At 39.6% G+C, this 14,001-nt stretch overlaps 1 protein-coding gene across 1 annotated transcript; it reads left to right on the plus strand.

Annotated features, from left to right (window-relative positions):
• The first annotated feature begins 69 nt into the window (after positions 1-69).
• LOC105493840 (ARF like GTPase 1) lies at positions 70-12,176 on the plus strand. Its single transcript, XM_011761776.3, has 6 exons — positions 70-216; positions 1,847-1,984; positions 4,863-4,944; positions 6,293-6,404; positions 10,936-11,114; positions 11,834-12,176. The coding sequence occupies exons 1-6, from the start codon at positions 213-215 to the stop codon at positions 11,862-11,864; spliced, it is 546 nt and encodes a 181-aa protein (XP_011760078.2). The 5' UTR covers positions 70-212; the 3' UTR covers positions 11,865-12,176.
• Positions 12,177-14,001: the final 1,825 nt, after the last annotated feature.

Genomic DNA, 14,001 nt, shown 5'->3' on the forward strand with positions numbered 1-14,001 from the left:
CAGTGAGCGGGGACCGTGAGTCGAAAACGACGACGTGGATGCTCAGGCCACAGTTCCCGGCGCGCAGTCGCAGCTGCCCCTCGCTCCCGCCCCCGCCTGGAGTCCGACGTGGAAGTTGCTGGCTGAGTGGGCTTGCGAGGAAACCGCCTCCGAGCTGCAGCCGAAGGCCAAGGAATCACTGAAGATCGGCGAGGGAGGACAGGCGGTTCATCATGGGTGAGGGGTTCGAGAAGGGCACCCAGGCGCGTTCGAGGCGGCCGCGGCCGAGGGCTGGGGTGCAGAGGAGGAGAGGGGCCGGCTGGGGAACCCTAGAGTAGCCAGCTCCTCAGGGGGCGGGTCGCCGAGGACTTAACTTACCTCGGATCTTCATTTCTAGGGGTGGATCCGGCCTTTCGCGTTCTCCTCCGCCGTCTCTCGTTTCCCCTTCATTCCCGCGGGGTCCGGGGACCCGGACAGCGCGGGTCTGCAGAGCCTGGGTTCGAGTTCTTTCCCCTTATCATGAAGTTTTCCCTCATCCCCAGCTCCACTTGCTGGGCAGAGTTGTTCTTGCGAAGGCTGGCAACGCGTCAGTCGCCGGTTCGCTGAGGTTTCTTGATGAAAGATGAGCTGCGGCCCCAGAGTGGAAGCTTAATTATTCTCTTTACCAGGGGCGCTGGGACGGCGTCAGTTTGAAAAATCCGAGAGCAGGTTTTGCTTATGTTGTTTTATGGCCAGTTTGGCGTTTGTCTGCTCATCTGCTGTAGCGTTTCATGCAATAATACGGGTATTTCTAGTCGATAAATGAAATTTTGTTCTCAATTCTTGGCCCACTGATTGAGGGAACTTGCATTCTCACAAGCATCACTAGGGTCCAAATAAGGGTGCACGTTCTTTAACTTGTTTCCCACCCTCCAAATGAAGGTGCAGATTCTTTGGCTTGGTTAAATCCCTCCACAGTTTTCTGGGGAGCATACTTCTTGCTCCCAAGCATCACAGGCGCTGTCCTGTCTTCCATAACCCGCTTCAGTTTTGTTCCGGCTCTCTTCTACCTGTAAATGGTAGAAAGGACTTTGTCAAGTCACACCCATTCTGTTGAACTTTCCCAAGGTTCTCTAGCCCGTGGTGGTGTTCATTTTTCAACTGGCAGCTCTTAGTTATACCATGTCTTTGCCGAATAACAGTGTGGCATCACTTCTGATGTTAACGATTTTTTTTTGGTATCGTTAATGTAACTTGTTTTTAATCTTCTCTAATGGCTCTGGATGGGAAAAGGACTGTACTTTTATACTACACAATACTTGGTGTACAGGAAGCTTTCTGGGAATATTTTGTGATGCATTGGATAGAGCTTTATTATTTTTTAAAATGGGTTTTCTGTCAAAAGTTGTTGTTTTCAGCTTCTTTCTCAATTTCTTGTGCTAGTTACATTGCTTGGTGGAGAACTCTGATTGAAGTTGGTTACAGTGGTACTGCCGCTGTACTATACTTTTCCTGTGCGAGGATTACATTGTCCCACTATCTTCCTTACTGGCCCCTTGGTTTTTGGGGGTAGTGAGGGGATCATATTAAAATATTCCTATTCTGCTGATTAGAAAATGAGATTCCCAAAGACAGCGGCCATATTTCTCTTATTCTTTGGTTTATCTTCTGTGCCTGCATGAGACAATATTTAGGACATAGTAACATAACTAATTACTTGTTTGATGTTGAATAATATATTTCATTAGGAGCAAAAATATGCACCTATGCATCCAGGAAATTATAATATTTAATTTGGTATATAGCTTTCAAAGGACAAGATTAGATGTTTTGTGTACCTAGTTCACAAAATGACATTGTGTATGTTTTTTCTTTTGTTATGTTTTAGGTGGCTTTTTCTCAAGTATATTTTCCAGTCTGTTTGGAACTCGGGAAATGAGGATTTTAATTTTGGGATTAGATGGAGCAGGAAAAACCACAATTTTGTACAGATTACAAGTTGGAGAAGTTGTTACTACTATACCTAGTAAGTGTTGGTATGATGAACTAATTGTAGGGGTTTTCTGGTCTCCATCTAACATAACTCTCTTTCTTTCTTTCTTTTTTTTTTTTTTAGTAGAGATCAGGTATCACTGTGTTGCCCAAGCTGGTCTTGGACTCTTGGCCTCAAGTGATCCTCCTGCCTTGGCCTCCCAAAGTGCTGGGATTACAGGCATGAGCCACTATGCCAGGCCTGTTTCTGAATAAGTTAATTCATATAATAAAGCATTTGATAAAGTTTGTAAACTGCTGGTATGAACAAAACATTGATAACACTTTTTTCATCAACTGAGAGGCAGCTTAGTGTAATTTAAGGACCCTTGTTCTGGTTTATGGACGGGTTTGGCTGTTTATAGCTGTTTAAATTACTAAATCTTATTGAGAGCCAGTATCTTTACTAATAAAATACGTAAGATAAATACCCACTGGCTTTCGGGGGAAATAAATGAAGTAGTTAAAAGTACCTTTTAAACCTGTGTAAAGAATTATATAAGTGTTAAGTGATATTACATGTGAAGTGCCTTTTTTTCTGTATGTGTTACTATTTTAATTAAGATTAGTTTATCTAGGTAATTCTATTGATTCTTTTTAAAGATCTGAGTTGTAGAGATTGAGTGTTGAAGTAATTTGGTACCTTAAAAATATCAAAAGAAGGCCGGGCACAGTGGCTCACGCCTGTAATCCCAGCACTTTGGGAGGCTGAGGCGGGTGGATCATCTGAGGTCAAGAGTTCGAGACCAGCCCGACCAACATGGAGAAACCCCATCTCTACTAAAAATACAAAATTAGACAGGCGTGGTGGTGCATGCCTGTAATACTAGCTACTCGGGAGGCTGAGGCAGGAGAATCACTTGAACCCGGGAGGCAGAGGTTGTGGCAAGCCGAGATCGCACCATTGCACTGCAGCCTGGGCAAAGAGCAAAACTCCGTCTCGAAAATATATATGCATATATATGTATATATTTATTAAGAGAAGAAATACCTCAATTTTAATCGATTATTGCTGTCTTACAAAAATATTCTCCAACAGTCTTATTTGACTGTATGAGAATACTGTTGTTATTTATTCTTTTTCATTTGTTGACCTCAATTTACTTGGAGAAGATTAATACATTTAAATTAAATTGAAGAGTTCATACAGTTTGCCCAAGATTATTTAAATTATGCCTCTAACATTACTCTGTCACTCAGGGTATTTCTGTATTGTTGCTGTTCAAATTTATGGACTGAAACAAAAGAGGCTAACCTTTAAGAAATAAGAGTGTTTTGAACCCTGTAATGTCTGTTGTTCCTTTTTGCTATCTTCAGCAAATTTTAGTTCCATTAGTTTTTGCTTCTCAAAACCACCCATCTCTGTCTGGGCATCTCCTGCAGTGCACCACCGTGGATAGTTTTGAGTTTCAGTGAGTGCTGCTTTACACCACACTGTTTTTTGAGACAGTGTCTTGCTTTTTTGCCCAGGCTGGAGTGCAGTGGCGCAATCATAGCTCACTGCAGCCTCTATTTTTATCTCCTGGGCTCAAGCCATCTTCCCACCTCAGCCTCCCAAAATGTTGGGATTACAGGCATGAGCCATTGCACCCAGTCTACGCCATTCTCTTGCTTGCACGTGTAAATGATGTTTTTTTTTTACTATTGGTGAACATTGTGATTACACTCCTACCTAATTCTAAGGGAGACATCGTGAACTTGCATTTTAGTTTTTCACTCAAATTTGTCATAGTATTGTTATTTTTTAATTGTAATAGACATACTTGCCAAATACTCAAAGGTATCACTTCCCACTGCAAACTTAAATATAAAACAAAAGCTAATTGTCCAGTTATAGCCGGAAGTTTTATTTATTTATTTTTTTGAGACAGAGCCTCACTCTGTTGCCCAGGCGGAAATGCAGTGGCGCCATCTCGGCTCACTGCAACCTGTGCCTCCCATGTTCAAGTGATTCTCATGTGTCAGCTTCCAGAGTAGCTGGGATGACAGGTGTGTACCACCACGCCCGGCTAATTTTTGTATTTTTAGAAGAGATGGGGTGTCACGGTGCTGGCTAGGCTGGTCTCGAACTTCTGACCTCAGGTGATCCGCCCGCCTCGGCCTCCCAAAGTGCTGGGATTACAGGTGTGAGCCACTGCACCCAGCCATGGAAGTTATTTTTTAGCTATTTTTCACCTAAGAAGGATAGCAGAGAAAAGGGATGGGACACCTGCCCTTTGACCATCCAGCCATGACCTGATTACAAGTGAGCTCTTGAGGATGTCTGCAGATGGGCTGTGAGACTGAAAGCTGCAGCCATGGCTGTGTCCATGCTGAAGTTTAGAACTGAAGTTTAGCTTTTCTTGCTTTTGGTCTGTTTATTTGCTACCAACGAAAATTCTACTTTTTATAGTACATCCACAACTGTACTTTCTAAATACAGCTTTCAAACACTTTTAACTGCTCTATTATGAGGGGAGTTTAATAGGATTTCCATTGAGCTAAAAATTATGTTTTCCTTTTTATTTCTTTTTTAAATTCTTTTTTAAATTTATTTGAGCTAAAATTATACACTTTATTTGCAGAACTGCTGGCTTTTAAAAAATATCCTGAAGATGGTATTGATCTTGCTAATTGATGTTTTGTGCATACACGTGCACGTGTGTGGGGGAGCAGAGCATACTATCTCATCTTAAATGGTATAAAATCTCAACCAATAATGTGATTCAACAATTACCATTTCTTTTTAATTCGAATCCTAAGACAAATTATATCTATATATATTTTAAACTTTAATAACAGCTACCATTAATTGCTGTAACTCAATTAGATAGGCTATTTTGAAGGTGGAATGTATTAGTGTACACATACCGCTGATTTGATTTCTCTTCCAGCCATTGGATTTAATGTAGAGACGGTGACATACAAAAACCTTAAATTCCAAGTCTGGGATTTAGGAGGACAGACAAGTATCAGGTATGGTACAAAGACCAGGTTATTTGGTAGTATTTAACATTTATTGGTTCTTTTAAGGGTTAACATCAGTAAACCAGAATATGTGTTCTATTGTGATTTAAATGGAGCCACCTAGTTTAAAATGAGGTAAAATTTGGAACTATTTCCAATCCATTGAGTTAAAACTTAAGGAGCCCAGTTTTCTAGATATCTGTTTAATGAAACTCTTTTCATGAAAATCTGAAGACCTTATTACTTCAGTTATTCTCAACTAGAAAGGACCCTCCATTTAGTTCTTGTCAGTCTCTCCTCTCTGAAACACACTGTTTTGGAATTGATTATACCTTGCAGGCCTACCATTTAGGGCTAATATAAAAATAAATGCCATTGGCTGGGCACAGTGGCTCACGCCTGTAATCCCAGCACTTTGGGAGGCTGAGGCGGGCAGATCACTAGGTCAGGAGCTCAAGACTAGCCTGGCCAACATGGTGAAACCCCATCTCTACTAAAAATACAAAAATTAGCTGGGCATGGTGGTGCGTGCCTGTAATTCCAGCTGCCTGGGAGACTGAAGCAGGCGAATTGCTTGTACCGGGACCTGGGAGCCAGAGGTTGCAGTGAGCCAAGATTGCGCCACTGCACTCCAGCCTGGGCTACAGAGCGAGACTCTGTCTCAAAAAAATAAATGATAAATAAAAAATAAATGCCTTCTGCAGTTCAGGTATTCTGCTTAGCATTTTGGGCTTGATATGGCAACAGTGAATGTTTGGTGACTGTCGGTAGTTGCTCACGATGGTACCATCTTAAAAGATTAGTAATGCATTCTCCAAACATTCTGACTTCTTATAACTCATTTATTGAATCACATTTCTTTTTTTTAAATCGTGCAGCCTCCCAAGCCAGAGTAGGCTCAGAGAGACTCCATTGAATCACTCTTGAGTTTATTTATAATTTTAGCCATTTCTACTGCTTGATGTCAGTGATTAATTTCATGAGTGTTAAATGAAATCACATTTTAAAAGTTTATTCCTCTTAAGGGGTACCTAGTTAAATATTTGTTTAAGAAGATGAATGATCAGGTCTGTGTACAACTTTTCTATCAGTATATTTAGTGATTTCATAGATTATAAATAAATTTTGTCATCCTGAAGTCTGAATTCATTTTGAAACTCCCTGGTCCTGTGATTTAATGTTTATCAACATTCTTTTGACTCCATCACATCTGAGGGATATGGTACATATATCCACCAGAAACAGTGAATCATTAAGGTATTGATTCTAACATGTGTGGGACAGAATTGGCAATTGATTTGTCAGTTTCTTCTTTAAAACCGTAACAATATATTCTCCCCTTGTGAATTTTCTCTAGGCCATACTGGAGATGTTACTATTCAAACACAGATGCAGTCATTTATGTAGTAGACAGTTGTGACCGAGACCGAATTGGCATTTCCAAATCGGAGTTAGTTGCCATGCTGGAGGTAAGAAAACTTAACCACTTTAAAATGTGGGGAAATCACTTACATTTGCTATTTCCAGTACATATTATTACATTGAAGAATAATTAAAAAGAATGCAGGGGTTGTTCTCTCCATCCTTTTAATATTATTTTCTTTTATGCAAATGCTTTTCTATTCCAAAAATACAGTTGAGGAGAGAGTTGGAGACAAAACAAAACAACAACAACAAAAACTAACCTTGTAACTTCCTCTTCCTTTAAGCCAGATTGCTTGATTTTCCAGGAGGTTCAGAGCTCACTTAAACAAAAGCATCTATTCTAAGTCACTTATTTGATGTGACTAAAAAAATTTTTAGCTATTTCAGAAGGATTAAAGTTCAGAGGAATATGTATTTCTGGGTTGCTGGCACAATGCTAGCCTCACGTTTATCGTTTTTTACCCTTCCCAGTGTTGACAGTGCTTTAGCTACACGGACCTTCTTTCTATTCTTTGGACACGAGCTTGCACACCTGGCTTAGGGCCTTTTGTACTTGCTGATCCTTCTGCTTCTCTCCAGCATCTTTGCATGGGTGCCTTCCTGACATGTTTCTTCCCACATCTCTTCCCCAGAAAGAAGTCTCATTTATTCTCTAATCCTTTATCCTTCTTTATTTATACCAATATTGTTTTTCTTTTTCTTTTTCTTTTTTTTTTTTTTGTAGAGATGGGGTCTAGCTATGTTGCCCAGGCTGTTCCCAAACTCCTGTCCTCAAATGATCCTCCTGCCTTGACCTCCTAGTGTTGGGATTACAGGTGTTAGCCATTGCACCCCACTTACTGTTTTTTTACATTATTTTTAAATTTATTTGTTGGCTGGGCGTGGTAGCTCACTCCTGTAATCCCAGCACTTTGGGAGGCTGAGGCGGGCAGGTCACCAGAGATCATCAGGAGTTCGAGAGCAGCCTGTCCAACATGGTGAAACCTCATCTCTACTAAAAATACAAGAAAATTAACTGGGCATGGTGGTGTGTGCCTGTAATCCCAGCTACTTGGGCGGCTGAGGCAGGAGAATCGCTTGAACCCAGGAGGCAGAGGTTGCAGTGAGCCGAGGTCGTGCCACTGCACTCCAGCCTGGGTGACAGAGTGAGACTCCATCTCAAAAAATAAAAATTAAAAAAAAAATGTATTTGTTTGCTTATGTATCTCTCCCTCTAAAATGTAAGTTCCTTGAGTTTACCCTGACAGGAGGAATAGTGTATAGCACTTAATTAAGAATTCAATACATTTTATTCACTGAAGTTAATAAGATCATATATTGGCTAACTGCTCAAATTCAGAGGATGCATTAAATCATCCATTTTTTAAAAATGAAAAAATAATCAAATGTACTATGATAATAATAAAATTGCCCTTGCTCTGGAAAATTAGATGGATAAGTTTCTTTCTCTTGTCAAAAACTGTGATTCTGAATTGTTTAATCAAGGGATGTTTAAATATAAGTTCTAGGCCAGTTGATACCTAGGTAAAAGCATCCTCAGAAGAGAGGACTATGGACTTTTGATTTTTTTTTTTTTTTTTTTTTTTTTTGAGACAGAGTCTTGCTCTGTCACCCAGGCTGGAGTGCAGTGGCGTGATCGCCACTCACTGCAATTTCCGCCTCCTAGGTTCAAGTGATTCTCCTGTTTCAGCCTTTGAGTAGCTAGGACTACAGGCTTCTGCCACCACACCCGGCTAATTTTTGTATTAGCAGAGATACAAAAATTGTATAGCATTTTTATACAAAAATGGTGTAGCAGAGATGGGGTTTCACCATGTTGGCCAGGCTGGTTTCGAACTCCTGACCTCAGCAGTTTGCCCGCCTCCTGATCTGCCCGCCTTGGCCTCCCAAAGTACTGGGATTACAGGAGTGAGCCACCATGCTCAGCCCAGGACTTTTGATTTCTTGAACTACTGACTTCATAATGGCTTCCAAATTATAAATTGCAGACTTAATAGTTAAACATTTGGTGAATTTTTTCTTTTTTTAATACGTCATAGCATTATATTTATTATGAGAGCTTCTCAGACCAAATTTAAATGTAAGAATAAGATTTAATTGCCTTGGGTATAATGGGATTTTTAAAGAACAGCTTTATTTAGGTCTAATCACATGATATATTTTTATCATACAAAGTATTGCTTAAAAAGAATGGATTGTTGACTTCAGTTTACAATTCTTGAGTTGTGCAGGATTGTTGTTAGGTTACTTGCAGTGTTAGGATTTGACTTATAAAGTCTTACAGAGAAAGAAGTAAAAGTTGGATTCTTTCTTTAGGAAGTGACTTTTAATTCATCAATAAATATCATGTTATGTTAAGTACGGGCCGAGTGCGAGTCAGGACTGTTAATGTTAAAACACGGACACAGGCCAGGCGCTGTGGCTCATGCCTATAATCCGATCACTTTGGGAGGCCGAGGCAGGCGGATCACCTGAGGTCAGGAGTTTGAGACCAGCCTGGCCACCCACATCTACTAAAAATACAAAAATTAGCCAGGTGTAGTGGCGCACACCTGTAATCCCAGCTACATGGGAGGCTGAGGCAGGAGAATTGCTTGAACCCAGGAGGTGGAGGTTGCAGTGAGCTCAGGTCGTGCCACTGCACTCCAGCCTGGGTGACAGAGTGAGACTCCGTCTCAAAACAAACAAAATTAAAAATATATAGTATAGACACAAAAGCAGTTTAGGTTTCAACTTTTTTTTTCTTTTTTGAGATGGAGTTTCACTATTGTTGCCCAGGCTGGAGTGCAGTGGTGCAATCTTGGCTCACTGCAGCCTCCGTATCCTGGGTTCAAGCAATTATCCTGCCTCAGCCTCCTGAGTAGCTGGGATTGCAAGCATGCACCACCACACCTGGCTAATTTTTGTAATTTTAGTAGAGACTGAGTTTCATCATGTTGGTCAGGCTGGTCTTGAACTCCTGACCTGGTGTTCCACCCACCTCGGCCTCCCAAAGTGTGAGGTGTGTGAGAGCCACTGTGCCTGGCTACTGTGCCTGGCCTTTCAACTTTCTTATACACAAAAATGTATTCTAAATGGGTAAATAATTAAATGTAAAAAATGAAAATTATAAGAACATATAAGGAATTCAAAAGATGAGATTTAATTAACGTAAACAGTCCCCCCCAAAGCTCAGATATGGCCAATATAAACAAGATTAAGATAAGAAACCAGGCCTAACCAGAAACCAATGACTAAGGATTAGTGATCTTAATCATAGCAAGATCTTTTGCAAAATGAGCAGAAGGCAGTTCATAGGGGGAAAACATTGCTAATAACATTTGCATTTGCTTTTAAAGAGACAGGATCAGCAGGGTGTGGTGGCTTATGCCTGTAATCCCAGCACTTTAGGAGGCTGAGGCAGGCGGATCACGAGGTCAGGAGTTCGAGACTAGCCTGACCAACATGGTGAAACCTCATCTCTACTAAAAATAGAAAAATTAGCCGGGCGTGGTGGTGGGCGCCTGAAGTCCCAGCTACTCAGGAGGCTGAGGCAGGAGAATTGCTTGAACCCGGGATGCGGAGGCTGCAGTGAGCCAAGATTGCACCACTGCAACTCCAGCCTGGGCAACAGAGGGAGACTCCATCTCAAAAACAAAACAAAACAAAAAAGGGCGTCTCCCTTTGTCCCCTAGGCTGGCATGCAGTGGCACAACCAAAGCTTATTATAACCCTTGAGCTCCTAACTCTGCTTCCTTTTTTGTTCATTTTTTAAAAAAAATTTTTGTAGAGACCCGTGTGTTGCTCAGGCTGGTCTCAAACTCCTGGACTCAAGCGATTCTCCTGCCTCAACCCATTTGCATTTCGAATACCCTAATAATATATAATGAGATGCTGTGTTTGGAAAAGTAAATAATTCCCAACTCTGCAAAGGCTGCATTGAAGATGGAGACTTTTATACACTGTTGGTAGGGTAACCTTTCTGGAAAGCTGTTCATGCATGTATTCAGTTTATCAAAGCCTGAAAAAAGCTGTTTATACTTTTAACTCCATTTTTAGAATATTGTGTTAAGAAAGCAGATTCAAACAAACATTTTTGTATAAAGACCCTGTCACTTGGGTTTATCTAATAGTCCAGTGGAAAGAATCTAATAAGAGTCTAATACTAGAAAATAGTTAACACAGTTTATGGTGGCTGCATCCATAGTGTAGAGCATATTTAGCCATTTTTTTATTTTGAAAACATTGTTATAGTTTGGAGAAACATGATTTTAATTTTTAATTTTTAGGCAGGGTATAGAACTATATATAAATCTGATCTTAAATGTGTGAATGTATTTACTAAATAAGCTCTTAAGTATCTGCAAAACAAAGTACTAGTAGAAAACGCCCAAAATGTTAACAGTGATCATATTTGGGAGGTAGGATTATGGGTGAAACTTCTTTTCTTTATAATTCTCTATGATTTCATAATGTATAATGAATATAATATATTAATAATTATAAAATACACTTTTAAAATGTATTTTTGGACATTTTCTAAACTCGAGAGAGCACATTGGTTAAAGGAAATTAAATATTTTCAATTTCGTTTAGGAAGAAGAGCTGAGAAAAGCCATTTTAGTGGTGTTTGCAAATAAACAGGACATGGAACAGGCCATGACTTCCTCAGAGATGGCAAATTCACTTGGGTTACCTGCCTTGAAGGACCGAAAATGGCAAATATTCAAAACATCAGCAACCAAAGGCACTGGCCTTGATGAGGCAATGGAATGGCAAGTATCATGTTTCCAGAAGCCATCTGTGCATTTGTGTGTGCTTGCAGCTATGCACGTCCACGTGTAATTTTTCTCCAGTGTTGAGGATGAAACTTTGATTTATTTAGCAGTTTATTTCATAAGTTCCTCCAGCCTTTTCTCCCACTGGTCTTCAGGTGCATCCGTCTTCTCAACCACACCTACCTGATGACAGTTACAATTCTTTGCCAATTTTTAGCCTTTTCCTTGCCTCACCTCACCCTCCAATTCCTTATCCTTCAGGAATTAGCTTCAGGCTGTCTTCTGAAGAGCTTTTCCTAATGTATCTCTATTCCTACTGCCTAACCACTCACCTAAAGTTAGATGCCCCTGTCACAGATTAGTGACATAGTACTTGTTATGCTGTCTTGTAATTGTTTGATTTGTTCATCTACTCATTAGATAATCACCTCCTTGAGGACTGAGACTAGTTTCACCTCTGAGTCATCCATATGTAGCCCAGAAGTAGTAGTAGCCTGGAAAATAGATATTTGGTCTTTTTTGAATTTTTCATTCAAATCATAGACAAATTCAAAGCTTAAAGGAACCTTATGGAAATGTAGTGCATAACCTCATCTATGTTAGCTGTGTTTATTTTAAGTACTTTGGAATCCACCTCTAATACAAAGTTTATTATAGATGATCATGCTTTATGCCTGAAAGTTAATTTTATAAAACAGTTCATTTTCTCTTTACAGGTTAGTTGAAACATTAAAAAGCAGACAGTAATTCAGTCCATTCTTCTCCCCTGAAACGAAGACTACATCACCCTTTGGAAACAGACAAGTGTACTTCACACTACTAGATGTTAAAACTATATGATTGTTTGGCATATACTGACTGACTGCAATGTTTGTGGTAAATAGGGAAAAGAAATATTTGGTTGGAGGGATAATTCGATCGAATCACCTGAATGTTCTATGTAATGTAAAATATTCTTTTCTTGCTTTCTTGTGTTAAGGTATATATTCTATTTGTATGGAATTCTTATTCAAATACAGTTCTATTAAAGAATGTACTCCTATTGGATGAAAAAACCTATTTTTGAATAGTAGTTGCAGCTTGTTTGTATAAATACTAAAAAATATCTTAACAGATTTTTTCCCCCTTAAAATGAATTATCTTTCCAAAGATTAGACTCAGTAGAGTAGGTGAGGAACATAGTGTGTATAATATAATCTTTATTTGCTTATCTGACCACTTTTTATTAAGCTGTTTTGTTTAAAAGCTTTTGGTTTTAGGCATGAATATTATTTTGATGGTTAACTTCATTGACTTATCTGCAATTGTCATTTTATAGTACTTTACAGTTGTCAAAAAAAAATCTCATGTTGACCTAGCTGATCTGTACAGGAAGCTTGTGAAGTAGGTAGGACAGGTTATGATTCTTCACTGTATGGACATGGACCCAAGTTGGCTTGCCCAAGGTCACCTGCTAGCTAGTAAGGTGGGAATAAGGCTCAAAGTAAAACTTTTGGTTCAGAAGCCTGACTTATAAACTATACTATATATTCCCAGAAATGTCAGTATTGACAACACAGTCTAACTCTTTAATAAAATTATGCTAATTAAAGCAGTTACATTCAAAATAATGTCTATAAACTTACTTGTCTATACTAGTAGAAGTGATCAGTGACATACTATAAATAATCCTAAATGGTTATATTTGATGGAATTCATAACACATTAAAGAGAAAATTTCACATGAAAGGAAGGTTTAAAAATCTATTTTCAGGTTATAAAAGGTGTCTTTACTGGTTTTCATTCCTTTTATCTACCATGTCCAATATTTGGTCTTTTTTGAATGTAAACTTGTTACACTCAAACATGTAAACTTGTTAAAAATCAAAATCTTACTGATTATACAGGGGGAAATGAAGCATTCTGGTTTAAAAATTAGGCTTATTGCTAGATTGTAAGTTTAAAAACAATTCATGTTCAAAGGAGCTTTTCAAATTACCCAGTCCACCTCAGAATTAACTAATGTGACAGAAGTAAATATAGTGCTTCATAATTGCTAAAAACGGGTGAATTTCTTTCACTTAAGTTGGAAAACCAGCGTTTAAGAAATTAGGTGCTGGTATTGAGAGCTTAATACCATGGATCCCCGCAGGTCTCGGAAACATTAGTTCCTTTCTTGGCCTTCACTGTGCTTCCAGTGTTGGCCTCTGACCTCTTCCCCTCACATTTATGTTCGTTCTCCAGGCTTATATTCGTTCTCTGCAGCTTTCTCCCTTCACCTGCGGGACTCTCACCCTTCTTGCTCATTCTCCAGCACCCATTCCTACTTTAGTCTCTGAAATCTTTTTTGGAGATTTTCTTTCAGCTACAAGTGTTCCAGTACAACCAGTATTACTCCTGAGGGGCAGAGACTTTTTCATATTTATGTCCCTAGTATCTGGTGTGGTGCCTGGCATATGGCATTTCAGAAGTATGTTCATAGTTGAAATAGTACGATAGATATTTGTCATCTTGACAAGTAGCCCCTTTGCAATTTATAGTTGAGTTCATTTCTGGTCAGTGGCACATGGCTGGAAAATGCAGAAAACAAGTTCACTTACAGCCTGAGGCTTGTAAAGCTTGTACAGCTGCCTCCTGGCAGTTCAGGAAAACTGCAGAAAATGGGAAGTAAGGTCCGGCAGGCAGACCTGGCATGTAGCCATCTTGAATCCCAGGGCATGAACTTGCCCCAAAGGTCAGCACTTGATTAAGCCTCATCCCTCTGGTTTATCACAAAGAATAGGGTGGGATAAAGAGAGTGGACACTTAAACAAGCCATAAATTATATGGTCCTTGTCTAGCAGGAGACAACTGCACAGGTATGCTACCAGTGTTTGGATATTGATACTTACATGGCAAATCTGAA

The sequence above is a fragment of the Macaca nemestrina genome, chromosome 10 (genome assembly GCF_043159975.1).
Source record: "Macaca nemestrina isolate mMacNem1 chromosome 10, mMacNem.hap1, whole genome shotgun sequence".
NCBI lineage: Eukaryota > Metazoa > Chordata > Mammalia > Primates > Cercopithecidae > Macaca > Macaca nemestrina.

Bases quoted from the DNA above. Each gene is read 5' to 3' on its own strand.
- LOC105493840 (XM_011761776.3), top strand. The intron at 4,945-6,292 runs GTATGGTACAAA...AATTTTCTCTAG, and splicing joins GGAGGACAGACAAGTATCAG to GCCATACTGGAGATGTTACT. The intron at 11,115-11,833 runs GCAAGTATCATG...TTCTCTTTACAG, and splicing joins CTTGATGAGGCAATGGAATG to GTTAGTTGAAACATTAAAAA.